This window comes from Diadema antillarum, unplaced genomic scaffold (genome assembly GCF_040938485.1).
Source record: "Diadema antillarum isolate AM-2024a unplaced genomic scaffold, OU_Dant_1.0 scf00000037, whole genome shotgun sequence".
NCBI classification, from domain to species: Eukaryota; Metazoa; Echinodermata; class Echinoidea; order Diadematoida; family Diadematidae; genus Diadema; species Diadema antillarum.
Window position 1 is genome coordinate 2,467,075 of NW_027270926.1, and position 15,734 is coordinate 2,482,808.

Here is a 15,734-nt window from a genome sequence, read left to right on the forward strand (position 1 = left end):
TATGTAAGGGAATATGGAAAGCTGATACTGCAATATGGAGAATTAGGGATGCCAAAGATTACAAGAGCTTATTTACAAATGTGATAAAGCAGACAACGCTGAATCAATTTCTTTATTATTTGTTAGAATTAGACAATGAAAAATGGTGACAGTGTGTAAAATGAATCCCAGCCCTTCTGACCACGCGACTTTTTTTTTTTTTTTGGGGGGGGGGGGGGGGGGACTAGGTTGCTGAAAGTGTAAAAACATAAAAACAAAAATCTTTCTTTGCTTCAACAACTTCCTTGCCCTGTAAGAGTCACCATACTACCTTACAAAAATACAATAGGAAACATGTCATAATTCAACTTTCATATCTTGCCTATTGTATTATATATCAAAATTTAAATTCGCTGAAACAGAGTTCGATGGAAGTTAAACACTGCTTAAATTCATCCGACAAAGAATGCCTACACTCTGCAGGCTTAAGAGGAATTACTATCTCGTAAATCATCATGATCGATTCGCCATCTCATGTAGCTATTTTTTACTTTAAAAAGGCCATTTCCATGATCGTGAAATTATTCAGCATTTTCTATCATATTCTACCATTCAATTTGTTTTAAACTTTAAGTGAGCTCCCCAATACTATCTGCGGACTTCCCCCTTTTCTTTCTTCTTCGTTTGCTTGTTTGGTTTTTGTTTCTGTTGTTGCTGTTATTTGCGTGTACACCAAGCACGAACTCTTCTTTTAACCCTTTCTGTGCCATACGGGACTTTGGACAATGTGTATACAACGTTATGTGGTTTCATGTGCAAATCGGCACCAAAAACACACAAAGGGTTGATTGATTCCGTTACCCATTCATAGGACCTTCGACGTCGTCACAAGCCAGAAGCTGAGAAATGCCGCGTATCCGAGCAGCACGATCATAAATATCGCTCGACTAATGATTCTTGAAATGACAGACATCTCAGTTTCGCCCTGCAGGATAATGACAGCAAAAATGAAAATGAATATACACATGTACATGTACAGAGCCGCAAGGTACCGACCGTTACACATTCACAGGAAACAAGACATTCATTGATTAGTGCAAAAGTTCTTTTTTTTTTCAAATCAATTTTCCAATAATTAACGACATAACCATAAATAGATAAATCAATACATGACCAATGACAGAAGAAAACTACAGACGTGTAAAAGAGGAAAGAGAAGAGACCCACACTACATGCAGGAACATGGAAGACTCTCCGAAATTTGCATCTAAGGTAAAAGGCATACTAAGATAGGCCTATCATATACTTTAAAGGTGTATATAGTTACGTTATCAGAATAAAAGTAATACCATTACTATATGAATCAAAATATATTCGGCATGCAGTATTGCAAAGCGTATCAGGGCAATTACTCCCGAGGACAATTATCCCCCGGCTAAATACTGGTTAGTGATAAGGTTAGAGTAAAGATTAGGGTTAGGGTTAGGTTTAAATTTAGGGTCTAGAGTTTGGGTTAGGGTTAGGATTAAGGCTAGCGTCAGGGGAAGAGTCTGGGGTAATTGCCCAGGAGGTAATTGCCCTATACACCCATTGCAAACATTTAGTTGCAGCTTGCTAGTCTGTGATGGAGAAAAGAAATAAAGTAAAAGACCAATTGTCGGCAGCTTTCACAAAACCTAATTGGAAATGAAATATCACTTGTGTTGGTACAGGGAGGTGTGAGAGATCTTACCCTTATTGCTTCATCTTACTTACCTTCGTTGGGATTACTGGTTCTTCATCAGCAGACGAAAAAATTGTGTTCATCTCGACATTGTTTGTCTGGTTCCCACCTTCACCTCGTTCTGACGTTACTGCGCAGCTTGGGACAGTTTGATCGATGACATACCTGTAAGATTTCGTCGGTCCGCCGCCAGGAAAGTGCCCTTGATTCATACCCATGAATGGGGGCTCCTTCGCTGTATTATAATTCAGTGAAATGTTATGCGAAACGAAGGCAATACGCGCCATACAACGAAACCAAAACTGTCGCCAGTGGCGGCCGCAGATTTCGCGCGCGCTCTTGTAGATATTCAGGGTGACGACAGCTTCGATGACACTTCCGCAGGACACGACAAAAGTGACGAAGACGTACTTGCCCAGCAGCGACAAGCCATCATTGCTGGTGGGGACCAGGTCGATCACGATGATTTGGAACACGACCACGCCCAGTAGGAGAGACACTGCAGTTGATAATTTCTCTCCGCTCTCAGCCGGAACGAAAAGCACGACCAGCGACATCGCGTTTAGTAGGAACAGTGGTAGCACCAGGTTTAGGATGAAGTATTTGAGCCGTCGATTCAGCATGATTTCGAAATTCACATTAAGGTTCTCGAGTTCTTTTTGAATAGTCTGCTTGTCTGCGCCATAGTGAGATGCGAGGTAAATTCTGCCTACATTTACCTCCCACTGGTTGTTCCTTCTGTGACTCACGTGACTCAGTGATAAGTTCCTCGGTTTGAATGAACCTTTGGGCAAGGTGGGTGAGCTGATTGTTACGAAACAAGTGTGTTTGTCGAAGGGAAAGTTCTCAACTTGGGCGAGACAGTAAGTGACGAAACGGAAAATGAAAGTGATGATCACTCGACCGTCGGATGATATGAGAACTTTTCTGTTGCTATCGAAAGGATTATCAGAAGACATCATGGCCCTGGATAAGTAAAGATACATCAAGGTACATACAAACTGTACAAAAGTATTCTGTAATAATTCTGGTGATTACTGTATATGCAATTATACATTGAAGCAAAATAGAATGCTTATAACATGGATTGTATAAGTTGGAGCGCCACTTGGATGAAACGGGTGCTTAGCAACCTACATTATCCGTTTCATTAATCTAATTCTAACTCTCTCTCTCTCTCTCTCTCTCTATATATATATATATATATATATATATAATAAACACTCAGCAAAAAAAGAAAGTAAACTCTTTTTCGAGTTCATATTTGTCATAGAAGATTTGATGAAAATCGAAGTATTATATACCATATTGAAGGTGATTTAATTGCCTATCAAGCTAGTATATAGGTTAATACAAATGAATTTTTATGCATGAGTGAACACATTCGTTTTTGTCCTCCAAAGCACAAAAGTAAAAATTGCAAAAATTGACATGTTGCCTTTCATTTGCAAATGCCCTTCACGATAACAATGACAACAAAAGACCAGTTTAACACAATGAGAGACATGAATGAAATAACAAAAATAAGGTTTTGTTCTCTTTATCTCTTTATAACCTCCAACAAAAACAAAGTGGTAAAGTAAAGGGGGAAAATAAGAATTTTCTGTCAACTCAAACTTTAAATGATATAGGGAGTAATATGCATAAACATGGTTACATGGACATATTTTTTTCAATTTTTTTTAAGAATTCACGAGACAAATTCAAGAACTAAATATTATTGACAATTTTCTAATATGAAAAAAGAAACAACTAAAATTTCTGCCATTTTTGTTAATTATTGCTTCTTTTCTTATTTCATTTGAATTTAGTCTTGACAGAAGATTCTTCATTTTCCTCCATTATTTTTAGCCTTCATTGATCTTTTGGGCTTTAAAGATATCATAAAAATCATAGGTTTATTTTTGCAAGTTTATTCATGTTGCTTTTTGTGTGAAATTTTTGTTTGTTCTCATTGTTATATGGAAGAGCGCCTACGCATGAATGACAACTTGCTCAGTTTTGCAATTTTTACTTTTGTGCCCTGGAAGAGAAAAACAAAGGTGTTCACTCATGCGTAAAGTTTTCCTTTTTGTTGACCTACCGGGTTGATAGCCAATTAAATTATCTTTAATATGGTGTATAATACATTTTCGCCAAATGTTATATGAGAAATATAACCTCGAAAAAGTGTTTACTTTCTTTTTTTGCTGAGTATCATCTAATATCTCGTTTCTGCCTGTTTCTTCCCTCCCTCCTCTCTCTTTCATCTTATATACTTCATCCATTTATGCATTTATTTCATTTCAAATCGTAATTTCTAATCAGTATACTATTTTCATACACGAGTGGCGCGAAAGCAGTGGACCGATGGAAACCAGTGATGACGTCACTCACGAGTTCGTTACGATAACCTCCGGCGTCCAGACAGCGTCGGAGCCAATGTTGAAGTAAGCCAAACCGCCATAGTTCGTCTCTTCCACGACAGTCGGTAGTCGTTCCATGCCTAGATAACACAGACAGATAGACAGACAGACAGACAGCCAGCCAGACAGACACGCACTTACACATAAATATCTAAAGATAACATTGAACAGCAAACAGATGCATGCACAAACGAGGGGAAACTGATATTGATCATTAATGAGGGGTATACCTGGTTTTATTTCTGTAAGCCGTGTTTTGATTTTGATATTTATATCAGAAATTTATTGAGATATTTTAGGATTCAGTGGGTGCCGGTCATCTGCATTATCCAATACCAACTACACTTTATTTATAAATATGGGGTAAAAAAATCAACGATAGTTATACGATCAAAGAAATCATTTGAGCTGTACTTGTCTAACAGGCCTACTTGGGATCACTTAATTCGAACTTTTACCACGTGATATCTGTCCGATGATAGCATAGTTATATCTTGGTAGTATAGATGATAGCAAGCCTTTAGATGACATTATAGATGATAGTATCATCACAAATTTTTAATTTGTTGATCTATCTTTATTTAAACCTTTGAGTTCATTATTGTTTGTTTCTTTGCCTGTTTGTTTACCATTTTGTTTTATATTTCCATCTGAGAAGATGGCTGGATAATCCATATTCAGCTGCACTGTATATTATGGCTGGTCTTCCATGGGGTCCAGTTGGAAGTGAGGCAAAACCACTTCACCGCCTGCACCCTGGATGCTCAGACCGACCGAGCCAAATCACCAAACATTTCTATGTTATTGTTGAAAGATTGTTGCAATTTCCCGGCATTCTTTCATCAAGTATAAAGTAGCAACCCAGCTGAAGTGATTTTCTCATGAAGTTAGTTGCCCCGTTGATCAATAACATACAGATAAGACATGTAAGATGGATCTACCCATGTGTTGTGTCAGGACGTTTGAAAATTCATGAAGTTCAGTTTGTTGAATGTCAGTCGTCTATTTTGTGAAATCTGATGGAGAAGGGACATTTGAGTCATGATCGACATACCAGTTTCATCCATGCTGCTCCACTGATCACTTGTTGACGAACGTCCTGTGGATGTATGATGTTGATACAGATTAGCAATCATTATGATCATGATCATGTCGGACATGTTAGTCATGATCAATCTCGGTCTATGCTCACGAGCGAATGCTGGTTTGAATCCCATTCCATGAGATGTACGAAGTAGAGTTTTTTTCGGCATACGAACTGTAGCAAGTATCAACAAGTCAGAAATTTTTGTTTGGGATGTCCTCGAAATGTTACAAAACTAAAACTTTAAAATAATTGGAACGATCTGTGATCTATTTCCTTGAGAAATGCAATCTAGAGACATCAACATCCGTTTGGGTATATTAGTGCAAATGTGCGCGTGTGTGTGTGTTTTTTTTGTGTGTGTGTGCGAAAACATGAACCTCGATAATGATATATATATAGTAATATAGAGTCTATATATATTTTTCTTTTTTAGAAATAATGGTATCTTTCACAACAGAAGATTTCTATGTTTTCAATAGCAACTGATTAGGCATTCTATGTCTTTTACAACATTCCTCTAATTAACATTTAGAAAACGCATCAGTTAAAGTGTTGGCATTTTACCCTTTCTTATCAAACATGACTTACAAGATCGAAGAGTTTGAACAAGACGAACTGTATGTCGATGTCTATGGAGTCGTTCGCAGCTCTGGCGGGTCTGACGCGGGGGTCGTAACCCAAGTCCAAGAGGTCTCGGACAAGCTGTTGGTCAGCAGATACGGCACCATGCGACCCTGTGATGACATGGTATTGGAAACGCTTACTAATAAGAATCAGTGATTGATGTTGCTTATCTTACAAAACACACACACACACACACACACACACACACACACACACACACATATATATATATATATATATATATGTACCGAATCATAACTCAACATTAATACTTTTAATGATGATAGGCCTACTTGTCCTATTCTATAACATTTTGATAGCATTTAAAGATCTTTTTTAGTAAATCGCTTACAAGTAATCAAATTTGATGCATTTGGAAGACAAAGGAAGACTTGTACCATCATTCATTTCATCTGAAATAAAAAGAAGAGATTGTAAATGCATTATTAGCGTCCAACAGATTTCAATCGTTTCACCAAATTTCCATTGCGTCTTCTTCAGGCTGTCTGAAACCCTGAAGAAGACGAGTGGCGCGTTGAAAATTTGGTGCAACGATCGAAATTTGTTGGATAATAATGCATTACAATCTCTTCTGTTCCTATTTTTTTTTTGTACTGAAAAACAGCAAAAAAAAACAACACGTGTATGGACTTCAATAGTGAATATGTGATTGTGAACGATATTACTCTGTAAGCATGCTAAACTCTAACTTCCAAAACTCACCCACTTGATTTCTGTCCAAGTTTCTTGATGTTTTGATCAGACACAATTCGATCAAGGAGTGGATTTTCGCTTTAATTACTCCAACGTTCCTTTAAAAATTGTAATCATGATATACAGTAGCAGTTGCTTGACCGGTAATATGAGCGACAAAGAAAGCAGAAGGTGCAAAGATGACGACAAGGGGATAATAGTTCTGAATACCTTGCACTGCAGTCAGTACGCCAAGTAGTACGACAAACACAGGGCAGAATCCATACAAAGGTGATTCTCCAGACTTCTTTGAAATCATATTGTTCGTCCCTGTTGTAATAGATAAAAATACAATTTTTGATGTCGTGTTTAATGTACGTTACAAGTATTCACATTTCGTGCTTTCCCATAAGCTTACCACGTTAAATTTGATTTTAACAAAATAGCTTATATACTCTATCCTATATAACATTCCTTTCACACCACATTTCACTGAGTACTGGTATTTACTCTGACAATATTATGCGATACCCTCACTGTATATAGTAGACGAAGTTTGTTTGTTTGTTGTTTGTTTGTTTGTTTGCTTGTTTGTTTGTTTGTTTGTTTTAATCACGGGGTTAAAGGGACTCAATCAGCCACGAGAGGCCGTGAACAAAGTATTTGACATAAACCGAACAAATCAAAGATATAGAACGAAACAAAATCAATTCATATACATAGAGGTGATGCAAATAATTACCATATTATAAAAAAGTACAAAAGGCAACAAAACAAAGACTAAACGTACTCTAAAATCAATATAAATGTAACAAGATAACAACAATCATCTGAGGTGTTTATCTTCATTCAGGTTAAACAAACTCTACAATGTGAACTCTGAGTACACGTATGAAAATTTACGACTGAATCAAGACCATTTCTAAAGGGATTCAGACTGTCTAATATTCTAATATTTTCGGGGAGATCATTGACAATCCTTATGCCAGTATACTACTATGTATATGTTGTAAGTATACATGTATATGTTAGACATAAAGAGTTACCTTGTATAGAATTGCGATCATTTAACGCTTGCGTTTATTTCGGACAGAATTGTGATACATAGGCCTACCTTGTACATTTCATTAACTTAGAACTTATCAGAAAGTCTCAATTCGTATGTCGTCATGCCTTTATGACATCCCTTTCATTTTTTTTTTTAAATTTCGAACTGATAAATTTCCTTTACTTATTTATTTATCTATCTATCTATTCATTTATTTATTTTATTTTATTTTTATTTATTTATTTATTTATTTTTTTTTTTATTATTATTATTTTTTTTTTTGGGGGGGGGGGGGCACCGAAATTTCAAATTAACGATTTCAGCAGCCCGAACTGGCCACCAGAGAAAGAAAAGTTAGCGCCGAGCCCTGTATAGGCTCTGAAAGATGTGTATATAGTTTTCATACATTATCGTACATATTTAGTAGTTTCCACTACGCAATGTCATGATACAACATTCATATTGAGAATGGAAACTCACCTTTTTAAAGCCCACATGCAGTCACATCTCTCTTCTCTGTTCTCTGTTTAAGCCAGAATAAGTCAAGCAAGTAGTTTGTAGTCGTTGTCGCTAACTCTACATGAGTCGGTCTGTATCAGTTCGACGATGCTGAGCTCTTCCCTTTCTTTTCTTTTCGAGGATTCCAGATTATTTTCAACATTTAGAGTAGTAACATGATATCGGATCTTCATCCTAACCTCTCGATGTCTGTCTGCTACTGCCCCGCCCATCCAAGTCATCTGCCTCCACCAATCAAATTCGCTCACGTCTCTCCTGCTCTACCCTCCCCCCCCCCCCCCCCCCCCCCCTCCCTCCCTCCCTATCTTACCTCTTTCCTTTCATTACGATTCACTCTCATTCTGCAAGACTGGGTACATTATCAATGTTTCTGGAGCACGCGTCCCCCGTCCATGGTATGTGCAAAGTGCACTTGCTAGTTTGACAATGCCGTGGGCTGATTAAAGTTAATGGCGCAGGGTTTTAAGTTTAATCAAGTTATAACTAGCTTTAATCATACTTTCATTCACAGCGTAATCTCCGACTTATAAAGCTTCCTAGCGTTGTCACATTGTACGAAGTTATCATTAGCTGTTCATGAGCACGAGAAAGGCGGAAAAAGGATTCATACCTTGCCACAAACGGAGTTTTGCTGTACCCAACCTCGTGAGAACGAGATTCCTCGTACGTGATACAAAAGACCCTCTTTGGTTTTTGTTTTGTTTTCTTTTCTTTTTTTTAACACAGAAACACTGTCTTTGTGTAATAAAGTCATCATCATATCCCTTTAAAATGATTCTTTGTAATCATTGTTCAAAATAAATGAACTTGATCTGCTTACGAGTCTGATTATGCATTCATTACTGCTTGCCAATGGTAATTTGTTAATGGGAATGTCAAGGAAGTGCCTAAAGAATAGCAGGGGAATATGAAAAACTGTCACTCGTTCTTTGCACGTTCGAGGTGGTACTCAACTTCCGGAACAAGCCAATTCAAAGTTGTCTCTCCCTCCCTCCCTCTCTCTCTCCCTCTCTCTCTCTCTCTCTCTCTGTTTGTTCAAAAGTAGATATGGAAAAACGGTGGCAATTTGTGATACAATGACTCATATCACTCGCGACAATTGACCCTTGTTTGTCTTTTTTTTCCGGGGGGGGGGGGGGGGGGTGACGTGGAAGGATTGCTTTTTTTTCGCTTGCTCTTTTTTTTTTTTACTTCTCATCTTTGCTTCATCAACCTTGCCACCTCAAAAGTCACCATCACCAAATTGTTACCATACAACAGTGAACGTATTAAATCTATACGTCCCATGGTTTTTGTACATTAGCAATGGATAAAGATTCGGTTTGAATGGTATAGTATAGTTTGATACCAGTTTATGTTCAACACGGCTGAAATTCATTAGAGAAGGAAAGCCTGCTGTCATGTTGAAGAAGAATGACTTTCTCGTATTCAACAATACCATCACCTCGTTTAATTAGCTACTACAAAAAATATCGTTTACATATCGTGAAAATATGGAATATCTTTTTTCACTTTACTGTACTCATTTCGTTTCCGTAGCTCGTATCAGATCCTGAAATACCATCTGCCCATTTTTATCCTTTTTGCCTTCTCCTTTGTTTCTTTTTTTTCCAGCACACAAACCATTAACGGTCCATTTAACCATTTCTGTGCCAGGGACTTTGAACAATGTGTATAACGCTATGGGGTTTTCTTTACCAATCGGCACCAAAACACACACAAAGGGTTAATTGGTACTGCAATCCACTCATCAGGACTTTCGACGTTATCACAAACCAAAAGCTGAGAAATACCAAGTACAGTGTGTATCCGAACAGCACGATCACAAACATTATTCGACTTATAAATTCGGCAACGACGGACATCTCAGTTTCACCCTAAAGGAATACGAAGGGCCACTGAAAATTGATGTCGGAACACCACACTTCCCAAAACGATATATTTTGGTGGCCCGGCCGATCGCAAAGATGAAATAAAAAAAGAAAGTTTATATTTCATTCAATTTGGCGCGTCACCAAGAGTTCATAATTATTCAAAGATTTGTCCCAAATGGGCCACCAGAGAAATGAGAACAAAGGTAGAAATGAAGTATAGACAGTCGAGAGGCTCTGATGGTCACACTTTCACAGGAAACAAGATATTCATAAACCATTGCAAAGATCTCTGGCGCTATCCATTGATTGTTTCAATGATTAGAGTGTAAGTTAATTCAGGAGAAATATCACTCCATCTTACATCACGCAACAACTGGGAAAGGTTCATTACCGCGCACTCGATGTTATGCCCCGGATCAACCTGAATGCATTGCACTTAGGGTTATTAGGTTTAGGGATTGCACTTCGTCAAACAGCAAGAAACATCTGAGATATTAGGGTAATATTCATCTGGAGTGTTGAAGTCAGAATCCTTGTGAATTGTGTGTCCGTTTCGTTTGGGAGTGTGATTATGCTTTCGTCAATACAGTAATGTATTTACTGATGGCAATTTGCTAATGGCTATCAATCTCACAATCCATTAGGCTTAGTGTCGTTAAAATTAAGTTCTGTATATTTCCCATGAGCCTCAGGGCGGAACCACACTTACAGGTAACATTAAGAAAAAAAAAGGGGGGGGATGAAATAAAAAAAGCACACACAAACCCGTGACTTTCGAAAGATGGTCCCCCTCCCCAATTTTTCCCGCCGAGGGGCTTGACCCAATCAACCACAACCACTATACCCCCTCCCCGTTCTCACGTACAATGTATTGCCACTGATGGCAATTACTGATGCCTTTCTCTTATCTCGGGGTACTTATTAAAGCAGGATAAAACAATTAGTACCTTGTATAAACTGGATTGAGAGAGACGGTTGACGTTATAGAGTGGTGAAGCTGCTCTGAACTGACCAGTCACTTCAACCCCATGTTCAGCGAATAAGTACCTCATGCACAACTTTAAAAACGTATTCAACGCTCACGACATCATACAATGTATAGCTCTTCCATCCAAAACAGTCTACATCTGCTTCACAAAAAGGAGTTTCACTGTTCCTACAACACGTCCAATAGAAAACTTCGGTTCACTTCAGTGCTTGTGCCAAAATGATAATAATAATAATGATGATAATAATAATAATAATAATAATAATAATAATAATAATAATAATAATAATAATAATAATAACAATAATAATAATAATAATAATAATAATAATAAAAATAATGATAATAATAATAATAATAATAATAATAATAATAATAATGATAATAATAATAATAATAATAATAATAATAATAATAATAATAATAATAATAATTATTATTATTATTATTATTATTATTATTATTATTATTCTGATATTGGTCCTTTCAGCCTAGTCGAGGAGCTTGTCTCTTCATAACTTTCACAATGTGGCAAAACTGAAGAACCTTTTTTTTTCTTAAATGTACTGGTTTAGACTGGATAGAGAAAAGCAAGGCAGACTTGGGGAGAAATGGCCCCAGGAACACAACTTGTTGGAAAGTTCACGGAAACATTTGGTGAGATTGTCCAGCATGAAACAGGATAATCTGTCAGCTGACCTGCTGCTTTTTGTATTTCAGGATGATCTTCCAGCCTCCCTTGCACCATGACTCAAATGATAAGTTATCCTGGCAGATCATTCGGCTGCACAAAACTAGAATAACCTATACTACAGAATGATAATCCAGCTCCTAACAGTCAGATACGGGAGTCAGGGTTGAAGTTCAGATATGTTTCATCAATATCAATTTTTATCAATATACATACAGTATAAACTTTTCTTTCATACGCTCATCCTAGAGTTGTCTCATCTCAATAAAAATTTGATGAAAATTGGACAATCCGTTCAAATGTTATGAATTTTTGAATTTTCAGTGCAGCCACCGCTGTATGAGAAGACTACTGCAGCTCGTGATGTCATGTGCGTAAAACGATATAAGTATAAAGAAAATTCAACATATTTTCACTTTTCTCACAACAGCACTTGACTTGCCTCTTTCAGAAGGTAGGGAGAGTAATATTACCCTTAGATATGTCAGACGCGAGTTGAGGGAATGTGTTCTCTTTTTCAGAAAAAAAAAATTGTGGAGTTCTGTTTATATTTTCCTTATATATTGTTCTACGCATGTGACATCATCACTGTAGTAGCCTTCTCATCCAGCAGTGACTGTGCAGAAACTTTAAGAATTCATAACAGTAACTGTTGAACAGATTGTCTGATATTCCTCAAACTTTCCATGATGTGTTCTACTAATACATTGTATTGGTGCATTCATTCAATCCTTATGTATATGAAGGTGGACTTGTCCTTTAGATATGATGCATTGTGCCAATCGCCATCAACAAGCTCTATTACATGGCCTTTACAGGTCTTTTCTTTCCTTTTTCTGTGAATTTTTTTCAACCTTCCAAACTGTGTGCAGTGCCAAATTTATTTCCTGTCACGAGTTTCCCCTGACATGAATAATACAGACATTTTATATCACACTGACCAGACATACAGAAGAAGTATTGCTTTCACACATTGACTGTAAACCATGCTGTACTTTAATGACCTGGACATTGCCGATTACAAAGTACAATTTAATGTCAAGTGTACATTCCATCAACAATTCACTGATCATACTAATTCCGTAATCTGATTGATTGTTATAATCGCTCTACCATCACTTTGTGAATTCGGCTTAGCCGGTACACTGTACAAAGTGTATTCACCACACATAACTTTTCTCATTTGGTGTGTTTTTTTGTTGTTGGACATATTGCTTCATAAGCAGCAACCCATCACCATGACATGCCACATTTAGTGGACAATTATTGGGAGTTTGACATGTAAACGATCAGAATTACATAGCAGTCACATACAGAATTTCAGGCGAAAATAAAAATCTTTATTTACATTGAAAACAGCTTGTTCAGTACTGATTCATGACAACCTTTACGGGGACAAAAAAAAAAAGAAGAAGAAAGAAATGAGATGACAAAAGCGTAATAATTCTAGATATGGCACACTTCAACTCTTTAACTGCCTCCTGTAGTAACACTTCGTTGCTTTCATGGTTGCCACGTTTTCCTGCTCTGCGTATATTTCTCAGGATGTTCAAACCCAAACAAAACAAACAATCAGAAATACAGTAAGCTGTAAGATAAATATAAAACAAACAAAATTTTTTTTTCTTTAAATTCATCACAATTGCTACACTCTGGAATTATAATTATTGTATATGCACAGTGTCAGTACTTCTTGTACACCAACATAATGTGTCTAATCCACAATGAAATTATCTGGAAACTTTCCTTTTGAAATGGTCTGAATGCTCTACAGTTCACATCTGATACAAGTTTTTTTTTCTTCTTTTTTTTTCACGATCTGGCATAAATAGAGGGATACACAACAAAGAGGGAATCCTAAGAATCCTTTTTTTTTTTTGGGGGGGGGGGGGGGGGGGAGGGGGCAAAATTTGGCTCCATGAACTAATACACTTTGTCCAGCTCACAACCATCATAGCAATGTTTGCAAATTACTGCAGCTACTCTGCTGCCAGTAGCTGCCTCACTGTTTCTTGCAGTCACGAGTGACACGTGTATGGTACTTCTTGTGGTTTTGTGCCATTAACAGAGCAGACAGTTTGTACATGTACACATACTTTGCACATTCATTATGTAATACAGTGCACTCTTGTCATAACGAACAAACAAACAAAATTCTGGTTGTAATGAGGTAAAAATTCAGGCCGCAACAGTATCCGCTTTGGGTTTGTTTGTTTGTTTGTTTGTTTGTTTTTTTAATAACGAAATTTCAATACAGTGTATAACAAAAGAAAACTGCCAGTTCCAAGGATTTTGTTATAATGGGAGTCCACTGTAGTCCCACACATTCATACTTGATGGAGTTGGTTGATTTGATACTGGTGCCATAGTTCGGTCAAATTTTGGCCCTCACACATTATATATCCACCTCGTTTTCATATCACTGTGTGACGAATGAGACAGGATCTTTGTCATCATACGTACTTTCCAATCCTGACAGTTTCCCAAACTCTAACCGCAATGAGACTGCCGGATGGAAAATATGATTTTCTTTACACCAATACTTCGAAATGACTTTGGGCGACATAGTGACACATCTTGTCAGGCAAGATATTGTATGAGGCCTGCACAGAATTCCCTATAAAGTCCCTGCCAGTGTCATGCATGTGAACAGCATGAAGATGAAGAACAAAACCTGTGACCTACAGAGGGAGCACTAGTGCATGACATACAAGACATCACAAGTAAAATGCCTTCAGGCATCAAACTAATTTCTGAGTTTCATGGTTTAAAAGAAAAATGCATCAGTACAATTACAGCATTTCATTCAACAACTTGATCCACGAGGGAAAAAAAATGATATTTGCAGCATGGAAAATGTTGATCTGATAAGTAAAGAGTCCAATCATCAGCTATTCTCTACAAGTACAGTGTAGTGTCTCATAAGGATTCAGGAGAATCCCACCATTCTATTCGAATTCATAAAATTCTCCTGTCGAGGTGTTTTCATTGCAATTGATTGACAAATTGCCCTACATCGACGTAAATAAGCACTGAATTGATCAGTGTTCTAGTAGTAGCCATGATATTGTTGGTGCCTGTTAAAGACGGGGTAGTAAAACATAACATTCTGGGTTCACATAATCTGAAGACACTCAAGATGACATAAAGTTATCCAATTTTACACTCTGGAAGAAACATACAGACTGAAGTAAGAAAATGAATGATAGAACTTAGAACTGTAAATGTAATACAAAAAGAATATGTTATTTTGTGACTTTAAATACCAAGAATATTAACTAGAATATTCTAAAATCCTCACCAATTCAGTGCTATCTGACCAGACTGAACACATAATACTACATTTACATGTAATGGCTTCAAGGTATCAAATTAAATATTACTTGGTAACATGCAGTATGTTTGTTCCTAGTGTAAGACTTGTTCTTCATTTGTAAACATATTTGTGACAAATCAAGTTAATAAATACAGTTTTTACTCCAAACATATTTCAGCACCAGGTTATAATCAGGAATTTAACAAGGTATGGACCTGTAATCAGCTCATGAAATATGCCACAACACCAAATTTCATCATAATTGTCAAATGAGAACTAAAAAAAAAATTCTTACATCTAGAATTACCTATGCCTATGATTATCTTAAAATTAATAAGAAACAGAATAACACTTCTAGTGTACTTATAACAACTATTATATTATTATTTCTTAACAGAACCACAATCATATTAAGCTTGTATAGTTCATTTTTTCATACTTCTTTAACTGTCAATTGTCTTTAAAATGGTACATTCATGGGCATGTAGTGAGCTTGTACAAAACAAGTAACTAATTGCAGACCTCAGATCACTGGCCACAAATGGATTACACAAGTCTACATTACCTTGTGTACTAGAAAACAATGTGAACTGAGTATCTTTCACAAAGTAAGTGTTGTCCCATGGAGGTCATTGAGCAATTTTCAAATGACAAGCGAACAAAATGAGTGTAGTTCAACATCTTTTTCAAGTGCGTGGTATGTCATAGTCACATTTCAAATTGCACATGGGCACACACAATCTCCCGTATTATCCCCTAGAAAGCAATCGAGCACTGCATTTCACTT

The 15,734-nt window shown here is 36.9% G+C and overlaps 1 protein-coding gene across 1 annotated transcript; it reads right to left on the bottom strand.

Annotated features, from left to right (window-relative positions):
• Window positions 1-844: 844 nt before the first annotated feature.
• Window positions 845-8,402, bottom strand: LOC139709287 (acetylcholine receptor subunit beta-like 1). Its single transcript, XM_071621239.1, has 7 exons — window positions 8,389-8,402; window positions 5,783-5,957; window positions 5,162-5,206; window positions 4,249-4,258; window positions 4,079-4,187; window positions 1,735-2,668; window positions 845-964 (listed from the first exon to the last, which is right to left on the bottom strand). The coding sequence occupies exons 1-7, from the start codon at window positions 8,400-8,402 to the stop codon at window positions 845-847; spliced, it is 1,407 nt and encodes a 468-aa protein (XP_071477340.1).
• Between the last annotated feature and the right edge of the window lie 7,332 nt (window positions 8,403-15,734).